At 39.8% G+C, this 21,661-nt stretch overlaps 3 protein-coding genes across 4 annotated transcripts; all 3 read right to left on the minus strand.

Moving 5' to 3' along the window:
• Nucleotides 1-152: 152 nt before the first annotated feature.
• On the minus strand, nucleotides 153-6,437 carry LOC121777046 (wings apart-like protein 2). Its single transcript, XM_042174173.1, has 12 exons — nucleotides 5,382-6,437; nucleotides 4,271-4,370; nucleotides 3,812-4,157; nucleotides 3,243-3,355; nucleotides 2,476-2,604; nucleotides 2,286-2,379; nucleotides 1,566-2,125; nucleotides 1,194-1,393; nucleotides 936-1,086; nucleotides 754-851; nucleotides 592-673; nucleotides 153-497 (listed from the first exon to the last, which is right to left on the minus strand). The coding sequence occupies exons 1-12, from the start codon at nucleotides 6,236-6,238 to the stop codon at nucleotides 414-416; spliced, it is 2,814 nt and encodes a 937-aa protein (XP_042030107.1). The 5' UTR covers nucleotides 6,239-6,437; the 3' UTR covers nucleotides 153-413.
• Nucleotides 6,438-10,456: 4,019 nt separating this feature from the next.
• Nucleotides 10,457-12,388, minus strand: LOC121777387 (bifunctional bis(5'-adenosyl)-triphosphatase/adenylylsulfatase FHIT-like). Its single transcript, XM_042174634.1, has 5 exons — nucleotides 12,258-12,388; nucleotides 12,032-12,138; nucleotides 11,148-11,286; nucleotides 10,849-10,947; nucleotides 10,457-10,773 (listed from the first exon to the last, which is right to left on the minus strand). Exons 2-5 carry the CDS (start codon nucleotides 12,136-12,138, stop codon nucleotides 10,657-10,659), a joined length of 462 nt encoding a protein of 153 aa, XP_042030568.1. The 5' UTR covers nucleotides 12,258-12,388; the 3' UTR covers nucleotides 10,457-10,656.
• LOC121777386 (bifunctional bis(5'-adenosyl)-triphosphatase/adenylylsulfatase FHIT-like) lies at nucleotides 12,284-15,922 on the minus strand. 2 transcript variants are annotated; one of them, XM_042174633.1, is made up of 6 exons: nucleotides 15,713-15,922; nucleotides 15,489-15,599; nucleotides 14,602-14,748; nucleotides 14,319-14,417; nucleotides 14,104-14,245; nucleotides 12,284-12,415 (listed from the first exon to the last, which is right to left on the minus strand). In XM_042174633.1, the coding sequence occupies exons 1-5, from the start codon at nucleotides 15,848-15,850 to the stop codon at nucleotides 14,129-14,131; spliced, it is 612 nt and encodes a 203-aa protein (XP_042030567.1). In that variant the 5' UTR covers nucleotides 15,851-15,922; the 3' UTR covers nucleotides 12,284-12,415; nucleotides 14,104-14,128. The 2 variants fall into 2 exon arrangements, with proteins under 2 accessions (XP_042030567.1, XP_042030566.1); XM_042174632.1 differs by lacking the exon at nucleotides 12,284-12,415 and having other exon boundaries at nucleotides 13,943-14,245.
• Nucleotides 15,923-21,661: the final 5,739 nt, after the last annotated feature.

The following is a 21,661-nucleotide window of genomic DNA, read 5'->3' on the forward strand; positions in this document are numbered from 1 at the left end:
TGAAATTGTGAATAGCCTTTGTTCAAATCCTTTCCATCATCATAATGTTTGAATTGTGAGGCATTTCTTTCTGAAAATCACTTCCAAAAACTTCAGTCTATTGAACTGCACAGGAGAAACTATGTACCAATGATATGCAAATTGGAGTGTGGTGGGAAAAAAATAAGATACAAGAATCTCAAATAAAAATTTTAAGCATAAAAGAAGCTACTACTACAAAGAAAAATTGACAGAATACTGTAATTGGTCGTATACAATAATATCATCATCACAATATCTCTAAGATTTATAATGAATCAAATAAACCAAAGAAGAAAACTACAAACTAAACAAGAGAAGCACAGTGTAGAGAGAGAGAGGTTGTGTGAAGCACAGTGTAGAGAGAGAGAGGTTGTGTCTGTACATAACACCTCTCATGGAATCCTACACGACTCAATGACTTCAAGAACTGCAATGTAAGTCTCTGGTGAGATCATGTTCATCGCCATATGAAATTCCTGCATATGAAACGAGGCAGAAAATATATATAAGAAACTAGGATTTATATGTATGTCAAACATTGATTTTGGTCACCGGATGTAAAACACATACCACGAATCTCTCCAGCACGGGAACAACAACGGACAACTTCCGGTTGGGAAGACGCTCAGCAATGGCACGGCGTATGCTCTTACTGAAGCCACATAGAGAAAGCAATTTACGAGGGAGCGTAGGTGATATAGATTACGTAACAATGTATGGCACCACACTGACCTTTCCGTGGAGAGGAAAGCTAGAAGAAGAGCTGAATAAGCTTCCACAGCCCTTTTCTCGGCTTCTTTTACTTCCTGTAACACGGATTCTTCATCCTCCTGTAGAACGAGATATCGAATCAGTTTTATGCTACACGATGTGTTGATTTCAATTCCCAGAAATAACACGAGACAGTTCCTCACCAGTGATAACCATCCATCCTCTCCAGCAGCCTGACTAGCTCCATGATTAGCCACGAAGATTGAGCACAGAAGAGAGATCACATCCCTTTCATCCCCCGTTTCTGAACCACTGACGCTGGGTAATGACACAGTAACTGATGCCAGCCGAGATCTACAATGAAACAGAAAGAAATGAAGAGCTGGGCAACCAATCAGCTTTTTGACCATGTCTGGAAAAAAACTCTCGAAAGTCGAGGCATGCCAACAAATGAAATTAACCTGTTCTGCCCGTCCTTCTCTACCATATTCACAAGCAAGCACAGAATATTAACAAGAAGGTTGTACTCTTGATCAGTGAGAAGTGTGTTGCTAAATGATGGAAAATGGCCAGCAATCAGAGAGGATAAGATTTCCAAGCCTCCAAGTGTTGCAATTTGCTGGCAGCCCTTAGGGTTGTCGTTGGACAAGTTCACAAGAACCTGAAAATCAATGAAAAGTAATTTTCAATCTATTTTTTAAGGTCTCAAAGCGAGTCTATGACGTTGGGGGAAGGGCTCCATAACAGTCTTTATGGCTAAAAGTTAAGTACAGTGAAGTCCATATTTATCTATAATGTAATATAGGATCAAGAATTATTTTTTTCAAAAGTACCTTAACAGCAGTATCTAGAAGGTCAAGCATATCTTCCTCTTCCTCACTAGCAAAAGAACATGACGCATCCTCTGGATTATAAATTTCCATGTTACTCGACTCTTGTTGGCTGCACATCAAGCCAGAGGGATGGATTTCTTCATTTTCCCTTGAGCTTCCCCTGTTATCTTGAGCCAGAGATTTCCTCATTCTTCCAGTCCCTGATAGCAACTCCCAGTTTGTTGCCTCATCACCCCCATCAAATGCAAAAGGATCCTGGTTGTTGGACTGTTCTAGTAGTCTATCTGAATTACCATATGATCCACTACATGATACTGCTGAAGAAGACTCAACCCTCATTTTTAGCAATAGCGGATCCACAGATGCCTGGCTAGATTCTTGACTAGTCCTCGATCCTGACTGCCAAGGTACTAGGCATATATTGCACGTAGGAGATGCACTTGAGCTTTTCTGAGAAACAGCCATGTTACAGCACGCTCCAGAGTGAATGTCCTCCTCAGAGGTACCGCCCATCTTTTCATCATTTAACGTTCTTGAAGATCTTCGCTGTATGGTGACACCTAGACAATAACACCACAGACTGTCAGGCAACAGAACAAGATCATACTGAAGAATTTTCAGTTCCAAGCAAGGTCATTTGCAGCATTATCGGTAAAAGTACAACCAAAAGAACAAAGGATGTGATAGTGTATAAATTCCACATATAAACTATGGTGATACCTGAGAGAATCTTAATGACGCTCAGAATGAGTTCTGTGAAGAAACGTGGAGCTCGTTGACCATCGGATTTTCCTTTCATTCCAAGCAAATGGCACTGCATTTCAGTATCACATTGATAGGGAACTCAGAAAGAAGTGCGTGTTTTTGGAGACAACTATAAGAACTAGGTATGCATACAAACATCATATACCTGGTTATCCTTGCTACGGATTGTAGTGTTTTCCATTATTTTTAGACATTTCAAGAGCACTACTAGACTATCTGGCCCCAACTTATCTTTCAAATCTAGAGCAAAAATTGGACTCTTCTCCAACCATTCCTGCATAAAAGAATGAGATTTAGAAAAAATTGCCTGAGAAAAGCGAAAGGAGAGAAACAATGTGTAGACATGATGAGTACGAACTCATCTACAGAATTTTGAGAGCATTCTGTCAAAAAATCTCAGACCACGCATTATACGCAAAACATGAAGAATGGTGATTAGGGGCAACGGAAATGTTGAAAGGCTGATGAGATCCTACATTATCAAAAAAGGTTTCACAAAGCCTCAATTATTTCATAAATTACAGACTTATTGGGATCATTTACAAGAAAGATAACCAAGAAATAGAAATTCCAAAGCTACATCCATTATATGAGACAAGATATTAAAACCTTCTGCATAACAGATTGTAATTACAAGAAAAAGAACCTTGGGGAGCCAGTCTAACAAAAAATAAGTTACTGATCAACTATCTCAATAGATTAGCTCTCTCTGACTCTGCTTTCACTTTGTGCTGCTAACATGTGAATGTTGGAACTTTCTGCCTAGCAGTGTATATCGTCAAGTCATTCTTAATCAGGTCACAGCAGACATAAACCTTATCTATTTGTACACAGTATGAGTTGCACCTTCAGCAAAGATATATAACTATATAACACATAGGTATCAATTAGAACAACATTCAGGGTCCGTACCTCCATTGTGGAATGACAATTCCTCGCCACTTCAAACACTTCATCAAGTCCTCCAAGCTCTCTTAATTTTTCCTTGAAGTTACCCCCCATTTTCCTTACAGTGCCAGAGGTGTCTGGTGATGGTTCAGAGCAGAGGAAAAAGAAAAGTGAAGAAAAATGAGACTACATCAATATATATAACTCACGTGAACACTACCATAAATAGATTATGCCCCCTGAGAATCTGAGATTTAATAAATGAATGTGAAACTGTCCGTTACACAATGTCTTATATCTCCATGAAATACAGACATTTGAAGTTTTTAATCATAACAGCAAAAGCTCTTTAAGGTGAAAACATGTGCAATCAATTGCCCCCAAAGAACTGCGGATAGCAATTTGTATGTGATGCAATTAAGAGCTTAAAACTAACAGACAAGGAAAATAGAGTCACTTTCCTAATCAGATCTAATTTAAACAAAGAGAGAGAGAGAGAGAGAGAGAGAGAGAGAGAGAGAGAGAGAAAGGGAAAGTTCAGAAAATAATAAAGTTAGGAAGCAACAGAAACAAATTGTATCAGGAATTCTAACCTTGAATAGAGATGGTCGATAAGGAAGCTTTCTCCATTGTAAGCAAACTAATCCATTTAGGAGTCAACTTGGGTTCTTCCATCCTATGATCAGCAGCATCTTTTGGCTTCATTTCCTTGACACTGACAAGGATATCCTGAACCTTTAGCATGATATCAGTAGAGCTGGAATCAGTTCCCTTGGCTGAGTCTTGTATAGGACCAGATTTCCTGCAGAGTCCTAAAAGCCTGCTACCAATGGTTGGAACTTTCTTTTTGGCGGCTCCACCTCCACATTCTAGTGGTTTTAACAACTTTATCAGAAAGCATATGCAACTTGGTGCCTCCAGAAGATGGTCACCTCGACCCTGGAAGAAATTAAATCAAGAACGTACACAAGCATTAAGCTCTTTATACGTTCAAATCAAAATGAAAAGGCATCAAATCGTTCAGTAGTTTATATGGCATTCAAATCACTCACATCAGTTGTCAGTAGACAAAGTAAAGCAGCAGCAGCGAGGTTGCTTGGAGGGTCATCAAAATTGAGTCCCGAAACAGCATCAACAATTTCTTTGGTCGACCTACAAAATATATCAGCAGATACTGGAAATGAGATGAGATCAAACCAAATGCAACTTCAGTGAGTACATCAGAAACCTCGTTCACTAGTAAATCTAATTCACTAAGGTAAAAATCTACAAATATAACATGTGTTACTGGCATCATTGATTGTCAAAAAAGTTCACTCTCTTAAACGAACAAAAATTAAAGGAGCATGCCTTTTCCCTTTCAAGTTTTCAGAAAGAAAGGGTAGCAAACTTCCACTGCAAGCAGTGGCATAAGAAGTGAAACAACAAAAATCATACTAGAACAGTAGCTAACTTGAGAACTATCGCAGACGCAGAACGAAATTTAATCTGCAGAATATGTTAGGTCTCAGACTCTCAGTGGTCTATATTTGATCAATATCCAGAAGCAGAATGACACTAATTAATACTCCCTCCGTCCCACAATAGGAGTCCTATTTGGTTTGGGCACGAGTTTTAAGAAATATAAAGAAAAGTGGGTTGAATAAGTTAGTAGAATGTGGGCCCCCTTATATATATTAGTTTTATAATAAAATGTGAGTGGAATAAGTTGGTGGAATATGGGGCCTACTTACCATTATGGTAAAAGTGAAATTGGACTCTTATTGTGGGATGAACGGAAATGACAAAATAAGACTCTTATTGTGAGACGGAGGGAGTACTATACAGAATGTGTTCAGCCCCATTGATCTATTTCAACCAAAATCTTCCACGTTGTCGTAAAACAATAGTACCCATTCCAATAACACCAAGTCCATGACAAACAGACAACCAGCCACTACGTACATCCTTCATTGGTTACGAAAAATACCCATGCCTAATAGGTATTGAGGACACAGCTCAGAGTCAATAAATGCAGAGAAGTTTAACTAGCCAAAACATAATAAAGAAAATCGGCATATAGCATTACGAGTCTTAGACAGTGAATATCTAGATATCGTTCAAGTTGATTATACAATGATCAGATGCTACTGATTGTCAACTAGAGTTCTATAAACAGCATACCCATGAACCCTTAGAATTCGCCGATGTTGAGCTGTTCCACACGCCGACAACAAAGATAAAAGACTCCCCTGCCAAACCTTCACACTCTGCCCCTTCGTTAACCCATCCAATGCGTACTCCACCTCCTCCAGGAGCTCATCCGTTTCCCCAGACTCCTGTGTTTCCATCAATGTAGAGGTAACAAATAAATCGCCTAGTCCCACCTCCTCCACTTCCAACTTCTTCTTACTCTTCTTATTGTTCTTCTTCTTCCTCTTCTTCTCCAACACCCCATTCTCTTCCTTATGATTTCGGGAAACCACTCTGCTACTACCCGAACCCACTCTACTCCCCGTAATCTCCAATTCACGCAGCCCCAATGACGAATTCAAACCGTGTGTATCCTTCCACTTAGGTTTCCAAGAACCCCCATTTTCAGAAAACCCAGAAACGCCATTTTCCACACTCTCTCTCCTTGGCAAACCCGAAAACTCACTCACCTCCTGCGAAGAATCGATATCGAAACGATCACGGTCGATTTTCTTGACCAATTCCGGCTCCTCCGACTCCCCATCGGAAATCTCCACCACCGCATAATCCTCCGATTCCCGAGAAGAAATCAAAACGCACGCCTCCGAATCGTTCACCTTCGCTCTCTTCCGCTTCCACAAACCCCCGCAATCGGCAGAGGGCGAAATCGGCAATTGCCGCGGCTCCTGCGGAGAATCGAGGCTGTAGGGATCGGACAAGTGGCAGTGGGCGGAATCCGCGGACGAATATGTGAAATTGAAAACGTCTTGGGAAGGGGGCTCCGAAACGACGTCGGAGTAGCTCCGCGTCAGCCCTCTGCTGCGCCGGCCGTATGTTCTCACTATCATAATACTACTTATTGCTATCGATTTTTTCACTTCAATTGGAACTCAGCCGTTTCCGCTTACGAATCGGGAAATGGTTGGGAGCGGAAATAGTTTCCGATTGGAGGGGTAAAACGGGAAACGGATTAACGGAGTAAGGCTGCGTGCAGTCCTCCGCTGCGACGATGAAATGCTAATGAATTCGAAATTGGGAAGATTTGAAGGATGGGAAACGGATTATTATGATTTAAATTTAAAAGGGTAAATACTTTAATTGGATTTATTTACTACAGCTATAGGTCTCCAAACCGAACCGGCCCGGACGAACCGGCCCGGAACCGTCACCGGCGGTTCCGAACCGGAACCGGAACCGGCGGCGGCGGTTCGAACCGGGACCGGAACCGCCCGAACCGCCGGGCCGGTTCAGGTTCACAAAAATTGAAGAACCGTAACCGGCGGTTCCCGACACCTTTTCAGGCCTACTTCCTAGCCTTTTCAGAAACCGCTCCCCCGGCCCCCGGTTTGGTCAGAAACCGTTGACGGAAACCGCCGGTTTCGGCCGAAAAACCGTCGGTTCCGGCGGAAAACCGGCGGTTCCAACGGTAATTTCAAAATTTTGAATTTTTAAAATCAACGAAAACCGCCGGTTTCCACCGAAAACCGGCGGAAAACCGGCGGTTCGGCCGTTTTTTCAATTTTTTTTTAATCACAATTTTCCCCTATAAATACCCTCCTCCTCTTCATTTCTACTCACCCCATTCTTGTGTTAATAAGAATTTCTCTCTCAATCTCAATTTCTCTATTCTCTCAAGTTGTTTACGTTATTTGCGCTCATACTTTACTCTCACGTTGTTCACGTTATCATCTTCACGACTTTAAATTTCCATAAATATTTATATTATGTCTTCATCTCGTCGTGGTGGTGATCGGGGCAAGGGAATTGCCCAAGATCAAAGTCAAAGTGATACTCGTCGTCGACGTGCCCCTTCTAGAGCACAAGTTGCGGAGGAGGTGGGAAGGCTAGCCGCTCTTCGAGCTCAAGTAAGTTATAAGATGTTTTAATTTTTTGTTAATTCATTTTTATTAAATTCATAATTTCATTTTTTATGTGTTTTATTTTTGTGTTAGTAATCTACATTGGAACATATAGAATATTTAGTTGATTTTTATAGAACTTACCCTGTTGATGATTTATATCTAACATCTTCTTGTTGGGATCAAAGCATGAGCTTGTTTAAGTTATTCAAAGGTTTTCGAAATGCCACTATTGAGTTATCGGGTGTGTATTATTGCACATCCGTTCGTGTTTTAGAACATTGCATGATCATATCACTTGGTTTTAAAACTGCAATGAAAAATTCCACAAACAATCTTGAGTTAATGTGTGTTTTATATTATATGGTTGAAAAATGGCTCAAGTATTTCAACGAGATCCCCACGGTTTTTTTGTTTGCCAAAGTTTTGGATCCAAAGTGGAAACTAGTTGGTACTTTCAAAATTTTAGAATTTTATTACAACAATTTGGCTTCTATTGATCTTGAACCACTCCGAGCTTTGCAAACTGACGAGGACGACGACAACTACATAAACCTAGCCCAAACATTCCAAATAAACATCCCCCACCTCCCAAGCCTCCAAAGAAGTTTTGAGTTCGACTTGCGGGCTCTCTTTCACGATTACGAAGCCAAGTACAACCGTACCCACCAAGTGAGACCTAGACCCCCCGTCAAACACATAACATTGGCTTCTTCCAAGTTGATGACCCCGACGCCCAATCCCAATTGGCGGACCTATACGGCTTCAGCAGCGGAGGAAGGACGGCAAATTCGACAAGTGAGTTAGACTTATATTTTGACTCACACTTTTCATTCAATGAGGAAGAAGGAGGTCCCGTTCCCCAACAAATCGACGTCCTAGATTGGTGGGGATCACACGAGAAAGATTTTCCCATCCTTGCATCAATGGCCAAGGAGATCTTTTCGGTTCCGGCTTCCACTGTCGCCGTCAAGTCCGCCTTTAGTGTTGGAGGCAACGTCTTGGACGACCGAAGAAGTAGACTCACCGGGCAAAACATGGAAGCCACCATGTTACTTGATGATTGGTGCTCCGCCGAAATTAGAGACCAAGAACCGGATTGGGACAATCAAGTAGTACAACCTGACCAAGACTACTTCCCCGACGAAGAAGAGTAGGCGCCAATTCTTCCGATCAAGCCAAATAGGTAAGCAAGGTAAGAGAACTACGTGGACTTTGATTCCAAAATGAAATTGAGCATTGAGGATACGTAGGCATCTCAACTTAAATTTTAAATTTAAGTTTAAATTTAAGTTGAGCTCAAGTCCTTTTCCTTTATTTCTTTTTTCTCCCCTTTGTTTCGAATATGTAATTTTGTAAATTGTAATCAAGACTTTAAGTTTTTTGTAGTTTATAATTTTGAAGTTGTAATTTGTAAATTTTAAGTTGTAATTTGTAATTTTGAAGTTGTAATTTGTATCAATAAAATTGCATTTGTACATCGCTTTATTCTAATTTTATTTATGCAAATATATTTACATTTTTTACTTGAATTACAAATTTACAAAAAAAAAATTAAACGAACCGCCCAACCGGCCCGGAACCGGATTTGCACCGACGGTTCCGCGGTTCACGCGAACCGGCGGTTCACGGTTCACGAACCGGAACCGCCGAACCTTGGCCGGGCCGGTTCAGGTTCCATCATTTCTCGAACCGGAACCGGCGGTTCCGAACCGTGAACCGCCGGTTCCCGAACCGTGGTGACGTCTAAATATAGCATTTATTTCTGTTTTATCATTTCAATCTTTCCCATTTTATCATTTTCATTTTTCATGCTTTCAGCTCAATGGCACAATTGACCTTTTACTTTTAACCGCAATTTAATACAGTTGAATACTTGGATATTTGTTAATTTATTTATTTTAATATACAGAGATAATGGAAATATTTGGTGATTTGATGTTTTAACTTTTAACTTTTAACTTTTAACTTTTAACTTTTAACTTTTCTTCTCTATATATTTTTTTTCTCTTTATAGGCTGTAATTTTCATATCCCTCTCTTATTTCATTTTATAGTTTTGATATTACACACTTTTTAAAATTTTAATCTTTATTTTACTTTGAGTACTTCATTTTTTAATGGAAAGAAGACGCAACAAATTGAGAAGTCAATGAATACAAAAAGAAAAGGTCAATTTGTACCCTTAAGTCTGAAAGAGCAAAATGGGAAAGAAAAAAAGGTGAGTAGTGAAAAATTTTCCAAGCACTTCAGATGCAATTTATTTTTACGAAGTACTCTTAAACACCATTTTTGTAGTTCACTCTTTTATCGAAATCCGTCATTTTGAAAGGACCAAAAGGCGACGTTTTGGATATAAAATGAGACCATTGAAAAAAATTGAAACTTTGAGATTTAATTTAACCAAATTTCATGATTTAAATTATTGTTAACCCTCTTACATTGTGTCTCGACTTCTAACTTCAAACCCAAAACTTTACGACTTCTAACTTCAAACCCAAAACTTTACAAATCCTCGGATTGATCGATTTTTCGCATTTATTTTGATGAACATCTTGTGAGATTTTATTCTTTTTGGGCATTCTTGTGAGAAATTTATGAACTACAAAATGAGTTTACTATAAAAGAAGCAATTTTTGGGAAGGTTCATATGATAGTAGCAGTAGTACTACTTGTTAATTATCTAACCCATTGGAATTTATTAAAATAAAATAATTGTACTAAAATGATTATTCATCGCAGTAAGGTAAGCATTTATAATAAACAGTAAAAGAACAAAATCACTGATGTAATAATTGTACTTGTTCAACGAGAAAGGAACAAAATCTACTATTGATTCAGTGTTGTACAATGTAAAAGAGAGTATCAAATCTTAGTCAGATTGTAAAGAGAGAAATTACTTGAATTTTTTTGGAGAACTTATACGCATTAAATGTCCCCACCCAATAAAATTTAAGTTCTGTTTACAAATAGACAGAATCTTAAAATGATACATGAAATTGTATTCACAGATAAAAGAAATGAAAGGAATATGCAATTTTCAAGAGAGACATGTATATATGAATAATGTTTTTCTATATATACTTAAAAAAATGATCAGTAGTAGACACGTTTACCCTTGTGACTCGATCCCAGATATATTGAATGAAGAGGAATCGTCTTACCATCTAAGTTGTGCATGTTAGCAAAGTTAAATGAGACCAAAACATATCGAACTAATTTCCCTAAAATCACCAGCTGACAATAACGAGTCGTTTACAAGGCAATAGCACACCTGTTCGGATTGCTTAAATCTTAGGTTTATTAATAACAAGTCGATATGAAAATGTTCGCCACAAGGTTAGGTCAGCCAAACCGCCTACAGAACAATACAGGGTTTTCTCACCTGAAGAGGATATCAAAGGGTTCCTATATGAATAGTTTTCTGTATTGATCCGCCTCTTCAGCCATCTCTTCCATGCTTCTGTCCTTCCTTTCATTGTCGGGATCAAACTTCTCTTTCAGCGCCTTCTCCTTCGCATCAATCTGTTAAAGGGAGGGGCATTAGCGGGGGGAGGAAAATTCATGATTGGATGAAGGTAAGGGAGCTATTTGTCTTACAGCATCATAGATCTCATCGTTCTTCTCAAAATCCCCAACTTTCCGTGGAATTATGTGGATGCAGACATGAAGAACGGTTTGTCCAGCCTGAGGCCCATCCTAAGGGTAAATATGAAAAATCCAGATATCAATGTCGGAATGTTTAGTAGATCTTCCTCGAAGCTAGATTACAAGAGGATTTTTAGTCTACAGCTAAAGTAGAAACTGCAATATCATTCTCGGCTAAGAAAAGGATCAATAAGCATTTTAAGAAGGAAACGATTAATAATGGTTCCTGCTCACTTGTAAATTGGTCTTACTTGGATATTGAGTGTCAGTGAAGATGCCTTATGGTAGGACTCAAGCTGGGGCCCAATCTTATGTGCCGTGAGCCATAGGTCACTCGTCTCATCAGCAGTTAGATCAATGAAGCGCTTAACAACACGTCTTGGGCAGACAAGCACGTGTGTGTTGTGTCAAGTCAACGGATTAAGAGAAATATGAATATGGCAAGGAACTACTTACTTCACTAATGCATACTACTACATACAATCATTCTTCTGTTTCTCATGTGGATTAACAATGTTGTATACTGTAGTCTGTAGGTACTCAAGCAAAAGCAAATCATAAAATTCATGATAACAAAGGCATACACTTTCAAGGCCAAGAAAACCTACCAAAATTTACAGTTCAAGAAGTAAGAACTGAAACGTGATATGTTTGTGCCGTTTCTTCTAATGCATTTTAATCACTGAGGATAACATGCAAAACGCGATCACCCAAAAATTTGAGGCGAATAAACGCATATATGGTTTAAAAGGATGTGACCTGCAAACAGAAATCAAAACAAAATAGGAGATATGCATATATCTTCCAGTTTTATCTGTTTAGCTATACTCATCAAACACACTGAGAAACAATTTAGTTGGCATCAACGTTCAACAATTGCAGATTCACCAATCAGCTCAGCATAAGGCATAAGCAAATGAAATTCAAATCAGTGATTAGAAATTTAAGCTCCAATTCGAAACGTAACATCATAATCCAGAAACAACAGCTCGGCAATTCATCAAACACATAAGAGACAAGAGATATACAAAGATATACCCTAACCACATTTGTTTTTAACTTACAATTTTTTTTCCAGCAGAAATATTTGATCACATAGCAAAAACATCCGAAGTTGGATTGGAAATGCATACCGGGAACAAGGGGGCGCAAATTGACCATCGCGTACGAGAATTGAGTAGTGTAGAACACTCCTCTGGGGTCGATTTTGTATGGACCAAAAGTGAAACTCTCAGTTTCCATCTGCGATCTCTCAGTTGAAAAACAAATCAATGAAATACACTATTACAGCACGAAAAATCACGTCTCACTACGTAATTAGAGCGTGATTGAATAGAATTGGGCATCGATAGTGCTCTTGCCTTGTGATCGCAGAGAGTGAAGGAGGAAAACGGCGGGAGCGGCGGCGATTATCGGCGGAGGAACTGGCCACGCGTGGAGTTCGTTTTATACTCGCACTAACACAAGCGTTGACATAATTATGTCGCGCGCAATAATTTGTACTCGGTACTATCATTTCCTGATTTATATGGAGTAATTATAATCATAATTATTATTATCTCAACTTAAAATTGAACATATAAACTTTGAATGTACTTCTTTTTTATTAATGTATTTGAAAAAAATAATACAAAACTTATTCATGGACATAAAAATCTTATACTACTATAACTTCAACCAAATTATAGACTTGGTAAGCAAAAAGGAACACAATAAAGAGAGGAATATTTATTTGACAAATATTATTCGGTCAAAAAAACTACTCCATATATTTTACTTTAAGGTAATTATAATACTATTAGTTAGTGCTCATCCACTTATATTAATTATACTATCATATAACCAAAGTAATATAAACATTAACCTATAAAGTTTATATTGGAATTATCAATATTCACGATGAAATGATGAAAGATTATTGTGGGCTCGTGAATAGATAGAATACAATTACTACATAAAAAAAATGAAAGGAGTAGGACATTGAGTTCATGATGAAGCTTAGTAGCTAATCAAATGTAGTACTGGTTTCATTAAAGAACATGTCTCTGATTTCATTAAAATGGAAAGCCCACCAAATCCACTTACTAGAAGAAAGCTTTTAAAATGGAAAGCCCACCAAATCCACTTACTAGAAGAAAGCTTCATTGTATATGTGAGTTGGCCAAGCGGTAGAGATATTAATGTCTGAAACCAAATGTATCAGATTTGAGTCCTCCGTGGCGCTGCCTTTAAAATTAAATTCATTTTACCCATCCAAAAAAAATAGAAGAAACCTCATTTGTGTGCGTGTGTTGGTCAAGAGGTAGAGTGGTTGATGCCAAGACCAAAGGTTACGAGTTCGAGTCCATTATGACGGGGCCTTTAAAATTTATGTTTATTGCCAATAAAAAAAATAGAAGTCGCATGGCCTCCATAGCGGAGGTAACCAAATCACTACACCTGCACAACTGTTAGAGCCCATTTTCGAACTGCCACTAGCTTTACTATCGCAATAACTCGTCTCATCCACGGACCATTCGACAATGCTCGAACAAAAAAAAATTGACCCGAGTTGAGACATCAACTATATTCCGAGATAAACCCAGTTACAATCATCCGAATTCTCGATTCTCAGCCATTGAATCCCCTAGCCACCCTTCCCCATTAGAGTTGCGGGATGTTGCCATTTCACGAGGTGGGTTTCCCCAAATGCAGCCAAGACCATCATTCCTTCACTGAGGCTATCGCAACTCGCAAGGTCGCCATGAACTTAGATTTTTGTTTTTTTATAAAATGGACAAAAAGGGAATGAAGACCCCTTTCTGGAACAAAAGAAGTGGAAGTTGAGATGTGGTTTTCTAGAGGCATGTATCTATGAGAGATAGGTATACCGATGTTAGCAAAGCTAGACGAGGAGACCAAAACAGAGGTGTATCTAATTAATTCCCCTAAAAATAGCAACCAATTTCTTGTTTTATGGGTCCAGTATGTCACTACATTTAGCAACGAAATATTGAGAAAAAAACAAGAATGTATCATACTAAATGAAAAGAAAACAGATACTACATAGCAAATGATGATTTTAATCATTAACAAGGCAAGAGCACATCTGTTTATATACCTTAAACCGTATTAATAAAGAGTCAAAAAATGAAAATGTTCAGCACAAGGTTAGGTTAGCCAAACCGGTTACAGAACAATACAGGCAGGTAATGATGGTTTCCTCACCTGAAGAGGATATATCAAAGGGTTCCTATATGAATAGTTTTCTGTATTGATCCGCCTCTTCAGCCATCTCTTCCATGCTTCTGTCCTTCCTTTCCTTGTCGAGATCAAGCTTCTCTTTCAGCTCCTTCTCCTTTGCGTCGATCTGTTCAAGGAAATGATTAGTGGTGGGAGGAAAAATCATGATTGGTTGAGGGTAAGGTAGCTATTTGTCTTACAGCATCGTAGATCTCATCGTTCTTCTCAAAATCCCCACCTTTCCGTGGAAGAATGTGTATGTGGACATGAGGAACAGTCTGTCCAGCCTGAGGCCCATCCTAAGGGGAAAGACGAAATAACCAGATATCACTGTCAGAATGTTCCTCAAAGCTAGATTATAAGAGGAGTTTTAGTCTACAGCTATGGGCGGAAACAAACAATCTCATTCTCAACTAAGAAAAGGATCACTGAGCGTGTTGAGGAAATCGATTAAGGTTCCTTCCCACTCATAACTGATCTTACTTGGATCACGAGTGTCAATGAAGATGCCTTATGGTAGGACTCAAGCTGGCGCCCAATCTTCTGTGCCGTGAGCCATAGATCACTCGTCTCATCACCAGTGAGATCAATGAAGCGCTTAACATCACGTCTTGGGCAGATAAGCACATGTATGTTGCGTCAAGTCAACCATTTACAGGAAATACGAATATGGCAAGGCACTACTTCACTGTACATAAATAGTAGTATGTTCTCTTTCTCATGAGGATTACCATTGTGTAAGCAAAGCAGAGGGCATAAATTTCATGATAACAAAAGCAACCCTTTCAAGGCCAAGAAATATACCAAAATTTAGAAATCAAGAAGCTAGAATGAGTTCAAGGATGTTCGTGTCATTCCTCCTAATGCATCTTAATCACTATGGTTAACATGCAAAACATGATCACCAGAAAATTATTCGGTGAAGACTCCCTATAAATACGTATAGATGAAAGGATATGACCTGCAGCAGAAATAAAAACAAAATACAGTCAACGAGACAGATATGCAGAAGATCAAAGGTGCTGCGAAAATGGTGAAGTAAATCAATATTTTTCGAAACAATATAGCATTCATGTCTCTTCCAATTTTCTCTGTTTAGCTATACTCATCAAACAATCGTGTGATACAAATGAGTTGGCAACAACAATCGTAAATACAACATTCAGATCAGTATAAGCAAGTGAAATTTAAATCGGTAATTAGAAATTTGAGCTCAAAATCGAAACGCAGCATCATAATCCAGGAACAGCTCGACAATTCATCAAACACAGACACCAGATTTCAAAAGATATGCCCTAAACACGTTAATTCGTGCAGAAATATCAAGTATTCACATAGCAAAAACATCAGAAATTGGATAGGAAACGCATACCAGGAAGAAGTGGGCGCGAATTGACCATAGCATACGAGAGTTGAGTAGAGTAGAACACTTCTTTAGGGTCGATTTTGTATGGACCAAATGTGAAACTCTCAGATTCCATCTGCGATCACTCAGTTAATAAGTAAATCAATGAAAACACACTCTTACAGCACGAAAAATCTCGCTACGTAATTAGGGCGTAATTTAATAGAATTGGGCATCAATTGTACTTACCGTGTGAGCGCTGCGAGTGAAGGAGGAAAAAAGCGAAGGCGAGTGTTGGCGGAGGAACAGGCAGCGGGAGGTGGGGCGTAGGTAGAGAAACGCGGTCAGAAAATGACGGAAAGTAAGGAATGGCGAAACGTTTAACATCAGCGGCGGCGCGTGGGGTTCGTTTTTATACTCTCAGAAGTGTTGAAATGTAATTAGGTCGCGGGCATCAGAGTATCAGCAATGGAGGCGTCAAAACCGCGACGCCGATTATTCGCCGACGCCGGTTCTGACGCCGAACCATTACGACCGGCGTCGGCGAAATCGGCGTCAACTTCGGCGTGGCCATGCCGATTCGTGTGATGACGCCGGTTCTAACGCCGATCCTCACGGCGCCATTGTAGGCCCCGGATCGGCGTCAGATCGGCGTCAGATTTTAATTTTTAAATTTTTTTTTCGAAAACACTATATATACGCGCTTTGAACGTCATTTTCATTCGCACCACTTGTTTTAACGAGTACTCTCTCTATCTTTCTTTCTGTGCAAGATCAATAACGAGCAATGGAGAACAACTACGAAGGTACTCCAGTGACTCCCGGTGGATGGCCTCAGACTCCCCCGACTCCCGGGGTAGGGCCTCAGACTCCCCCGACTCCCGGGGTAGGGTCCCAGACTTCCCCGGCTCCTGGGGGAGGTGGTTGGCCTCCGATGACCGGGTACTACAACATGTACCCGTGGCAGCAGATGATGCCGGGGTGGGCACCCGGCATGCAGCCCCCTATGCAGATGATGCCGGGGTGGGCACCCGGGATGCAGCCACCGGCGCAGCAGATGATTCCACCGCCGCAGGGGACGCCCGGAGGGGACAACGCATATCGGCCGACTTTTGATTTTTCCACCGGTTCTTCGCACACATCGACCCCAACGGATGCACAGTATACGGAGACCTTCTCCTTAGCGGACTTGGGTTTTGATATTAACGAGGTTTCGGAAACTCTCATTCAAAGCCAGGGAGTAGGGTGGGGTAAGAAGAAGGGCAAGGCCAAGAAGGTCGGCGAGTCGTCGCAGCCGGAGGAGGATAGCCGGGTCCGGAGGAAGTGGACGGACGCGGAGAACGTTGCGGTTGCCAAGGCGTGGGTGAGTGTCTGCGACGATCCTCTCGTTTCGAACAACCAGAGGATCGTCAACTTGTGGGCCAAGATAGCCGCAGCCTACAGGGCATTTTGCCCTGAAGGGAGACCGCTCACCGGGGAGGAGTGTCGAAAGTGCTGGGACCGAATCAGGTCTGGCGTCTCTCGATTTTCGGGTTTGTACGCCAACGCCCTCCGCATGCAGACCAGTGGCCAAACAGAGGAAGACTGCGGGAGGATTGCGGAGAGAGCCTACCCCGATCCGCATAAGAAGTACTATGAGTTCACCTACTGGAACTGTTACGTTGTGCTCAACGAGTCGGAGAAATTCCGGGCAGGTGTCGACGCTGGCTGGCCGAAGAAGCAGAAACTGAACTATACCGGAGATTATAGCGGCAGCAGCGGTGGTTCGACAAACCTCCCCGAGACGGCCTAGGAGGTCCCGACCCCTCGTTCGTTCGGTCGCCGACCTCGCCCGGTTGGCCAAAGACGGGCGTAACAGGTTGCGAGGGCGGGCACCCCGAGTTCCCAGGGGGTCCATTCGGCATCCCCCCTCGGCAGGTCTACCAAGGAGCTCAAATTCTTCGCGCGCCAACAAACGCGCGCTCAAATGGTGAAGACCTTAGCCGACTTCCAATCGGCGGTGGACCTCGAGGTGAAGGATTATCTTCGTGTATTGCTCCAAAGCCAGTGTGAAGAATTGGAGGCGATGAGGAGGGAGACCGGCGGGAATAGCCGCGGCGTAGGTGGCGACAGAGGCGGCGGCGACGACGGTGAAGAAGGGCTGGGCGACGACGGAGATGAGGACGGCGGCGAGGAGTGATTTTTTTTACTTTTTAAATTGTACTTTTTTATTTTTGTACTTTTTTTTAAAATTATTGTATTTTTTTAAAATTAATGTACTTTTAAAATTTTAATAGTATTATTCGAATTTCCCGTATTTGTCTCGTAAATTAAATTCCGTATGTTGATACGATTGTAAATTAAATTATGTAATTGTTATTAATGATGTGCATAGGTAGTGGGAAGGCTATGTGAGGGCTATTTGATGTCGAGTTGATGTGGCAAGCTAATGTGGCAGGAGAATTTTAGTGCTGATGATGTGGCAGTGTGAAGGCTATGTGAGGGCTATGTGAAGTCCAGTCTCATTGTGGATGCTCTTAGGAGCGAATCACCTACCCACAAATGATGCACCATTTCTACCCCACACTCACGTAAAAATAAAATTAACCCACCACCACTTATTATAATACTATTATTTTGGTATGAGTGTGGAGGAGGTGATCCACCCCTACCAAAATACTCCCTCCGTCCCAGATAATTCGTCCCAGTATTCCATTTTAGTTCATCCCACATAATTTGTCCCACTTCACTTTTACCATTTTTGGTAGTTGGCTCCGTATTCCACTAACTCATTCCTACTCACATTTTATTATAAAACTAATATATAAAAGTGGGTCTCACAATCCACTAACTTTTTCAACTCGCTTTCCATTACATTTCTTAAAACCCGTTGCCGGTCAAAGTGTCCCAAATTATCTGGGACGGAGGGAGTAATAATAATAATAATAATAATAATAATAATAATAATAATAATAATAATAATAATAATAATAATATACATGCACTTAAATTTAAATTTAAACAAAATAATGTTATTATTAGTTATATTATTCTATAACGATAAAAAAAATTGATAACATTGTCGTATTCAAATAAAAAGTTGACGTAGGTGTTGTGGGTATAATTTTTATTCGTTTTGTTCACTTCTTTGATCTAAAGTTTTTATCACTTTCTATTAAATAGTTGAATGAAAAAAAGTTTTTTTTAGAGACTGGCGAAATAAATTAGAATTCTTTCCTATTTACTGCAGCAACGAGCAATCAAATTATCGCAAAAGTTTCAATAACATTTTTTAATGTATTAGAATCAAACTAAATATATAAATCGAAACGAACAACGTTATACATGCTTTAAACGAGATTGGTGCTCACATAAGGAGCTCAAATAAGGTGGGTAGCATATGATTCTATCTTATAAATATTCAAAATTTCAGCATCTATTATATACATATTTCTGCATGTATTCTACGGGTGGTGAAACCAAGTAATTATTCCACCAATTAATGACAATATTAGATATCCATAAATATCATTATAATTGTATAAAGGGATATTGGTCTTTAAAACCATGAACTTTGGCCAAAATTTGATATTTTCCTCGAACTTTAAAATTGATTTAGATTATCACAAACTTTGCATTTTGTTTGGTATTTCCCAAAATCACTCAAATATTTTCATCAAATTTTTATTTTATGTTGACAACCATGGTACGTTTTATGATATTTTAAACCACTTTGTAAATCAATAACAAATAAGATAAAAAGTTACGTAGAAAAGTACATTGATTTAATTGAGTCAAGTATGATAAAAAAAGCCTTGCAAGTTAGTCAATATGGTAATAGACATGCCATGGGAAATACCAAACAAAATGTAAAATTTGTGATATTCCGGCCAATTTTAAAGTTCGAAGGAAATACAAAACTTTGACCAAAGTTCACGATTTTATGGACCAATATCCCTTGTATAAAATAGAAGCAAATGGATGAACTGTTTTTTCTAACCTTACATTGATTATGACATATTTTATAAATATTTAAATTCATCCCATAACTTATAAATATTTTAAATAAAGCTAAAATTCGCCTTCTATATAGTTATGGATTAAATTTTTTTGTTGAATATTGCATAATTATTTTGATTAATTCAAGCTCGAAATTGTATTAAAAAATTGTCATAAAATTTTTATAAAAGTATTTTTTATTGCAATAGAATAATATACGAAAGTAGTTGTACTATTTTAATTTAACTGAATTTAAAATTTAAGAGCATTATGTATTTATACAGGTAGATTATCTTCATTCATTATGTTTAAAATTACGTCTTCATTCATTATGTTATTATTTGATCTCCATCCTATTTTAGTAAATATCATACTCTATGCTCTTTCTGTCTAACGCATTAGACATTTTTACATATAGTTCGCAAGTTTAAAAAAACCATCTCAGTTAATGCAGGATATAAAAATGTAATAAAAACGATAAAACTAAGAATAAAATGCAAGATATTAGCATATCGATATTCTTAAAAAACTTAATAAACCTTTGTTTTTTTCTTATGTCCAAAAGAACTATCCCAATCAATAGAGGATGCTGAAAAAATAAATCGATACTACTACCAAAAAATTGCAAGATATAAGAGCATCCACAGCTGTTGAAATTCGCCGTCAGTCCGTCCGTGCCAGCGGCGCGGCAACCGCTGCTCGCCGCTGGCACGGCGCTGCTCGATGCATCGAGCACGTCCGTGCCAGCGAGTTGCCTACGAGTCAGCCTGTGATTGGCCAACGGCAATGTCGTTAGCAATTTGTTTTTTTTAAATCGAATTTTAATTAAAAAATCCGATTAAAAATAAAAAAATATATAGCTTCCCACTTCCCAAAAAATTATATCCGTTTTCTACCCACTTTTAATTTATTTTTTAATTTTTTCCCTAAAAATACACATTTGCATCTATAAATACCTCCACTTCCACACCAAAAAATTCACACCACAATACAAAATTCTCATCTAAATTCTCTCATTTATATTCTTACAATTCTCAATCTTTCTTTCACTCACAACAAAAAAATGTCCGGCTCCGGCGATCACCCCTCCGGCTCCCACGGTTGGAACCCATATTGGTTCGGTTCACAACCATTTCCTAGTCCGGAAACGGAATATTCGGCCCCTTATCAAACCCAAGGTTCGCAAGTTCCGGGTGGCTACCGGCCTTACCCGATCGACGACCAAGATGCCCTCGAAGGGCAATACGGGTGGACACCCGAACCACCCGTACCTAGAGCGGGAGGGAGCGGCCCCTCTCAAACTCCTCCTCTTCCTACTCGTGGTGTCCGCACCCCGTACACTCCGGGGGAGATGGAGCAATTATTCAAAGCGTACTTGTCAATCTCCGAAGATCCGGAGGTTGGCACGAACCAATCCGGTGACCATTATTGGTGGCGCATCTGTATCCGGTACAATCAAAACCGGCCGGCTGGAACAATCGAGCACAACGAGAGTATGGTGCGCAATGCCATATACAGAGCCAACGGAGAAATCCAAAAGTTTCAGGGGTATTACCTCTAGGAAGAGCGGTCGGAACGAGCTTGACATCATCAGTTCCGCATTGGCAACCTACCAATCCATGAACAACGAGCCGTTCAAGTACCTCAACATTTGGCAGGAGACGCGGGCGCATCCGAAGTATAGGGGAAGCGTATCATCCTCCTATAGCTCATCCTCCAAACGGTCGAGGTCGGTATCCCTAACCGACGCCGGCTCCGAGGATGTGGCTAGCCAACTTGCCGGAGCTAAGTTGGGTAGCCCCGACGCAAGGAAGGAAGAAGGCGGCGGCCAACCGCCGTCGCGGCGCGACTCCATCCGCCCCTGCTCCCGAACCCGCTCCTTAACCTCAACCATCCACTAACTCGTTATGGAGGATTTTGACCAAACTCAAATTGGATGATAGGTTAACTATGACCACCAAGCAACTTCGATCGCATGTGGCGATGATACGGGGTCTCCAAAGAACATTGGGGGTAGAGCCGGATGAATAGTCATCCACTAGGGTAATTTTTATTTTTTAGGTGTTTAATTATGTAAATTTTAATTTTTTGGATTTTAATTATATAATTTTTAATTTTTAGTATTTTAATTATGTAATTTTTAATTTTTAGTATATTAATTAGGTGATTTTTATTTTTTTGTAATTTGGAATATTATTCCAGGTATTTTTAATGCATTTT

The sequence above is a fragment of the Salvia splendens genome, chromosome 18 (genome assembly GCF_004379255.2).
Source record: "Salvia splendens isolate huo1 chromosome 18, SspV2, whole genome shotgun sequence".
In the NCBI taxonomy this organism is placed as follows: Eukaryota; Viridiplantae; Streptophyta; class Magnoliopsida; order Lamiales; family Lamiaceae; genus Salvia; species Salvia splendens.

Bases quoted from the DNA above. Each gene is read 5' to 3' on its own strand.
- LOC121777046 (XM_042174173.1), bottom strand. From the start codon at position 6,238: ATGATAGTGAGAACATACGGCCGGCGCAGCAGAGGGCTGACGCGGAGC. The intron at 4,371-5,381 runs GTATGCTGTTTA...TATATTTTGTAG, and splicing joins CGAATTCTAAGGGTTCATGG to GTCGACCAAAGAAATTGTTG. The intron at 2,380-2,475 runs GTATATGATGTT...ACTGAAATGCAG, and splicing joins TCCGTAGCAAGGATAACCAG to TGCCATTTGCTTGGAATGAA.
- LOC121777387 (XM_042174634.1), bottom strand. From the start codon at position 12,138: ATGGAAACTGAGAGTTTCACTTTTGGTCCATACAAAATCGACCCCAGA. The intron at 10,948-11,147 runs GTAAGACCAATT...ATTTACCCTTAG, and splicing joins CACTGACACTCAATATCCAA to GATGGGCCTCAGGCTGGACA. The intron at 10,774-10,848 runs GTAAGACAAATA...TCCCTTTAACAG, and splicing joins ACGATGAGATCTATGATGCT to ATTGATGCGAAGGAGAAGGC.
- LOC121777386 (XM_042174633.1), bottom strand. From the start codon at position 15,850: ATGTTAAACGTTTCGCCATTCCTTACTTTCCGTCATTTTCTGACCGCG. The intron at 14,749-15,488 runs ATGCGTTTCCTA...TGACGCAACATA, and splicing joins CGCGCCCACTTCTTCCTGGT to CATGTGCTTATCTGCCCAAG. The intron at 14,246-14,318 runs GTAAGACAAATA...TTCCTTGAACAG, and splicing joins ACGATGAGATCTACGATGCT to ATCGACGCAAAGGAGAAGGA.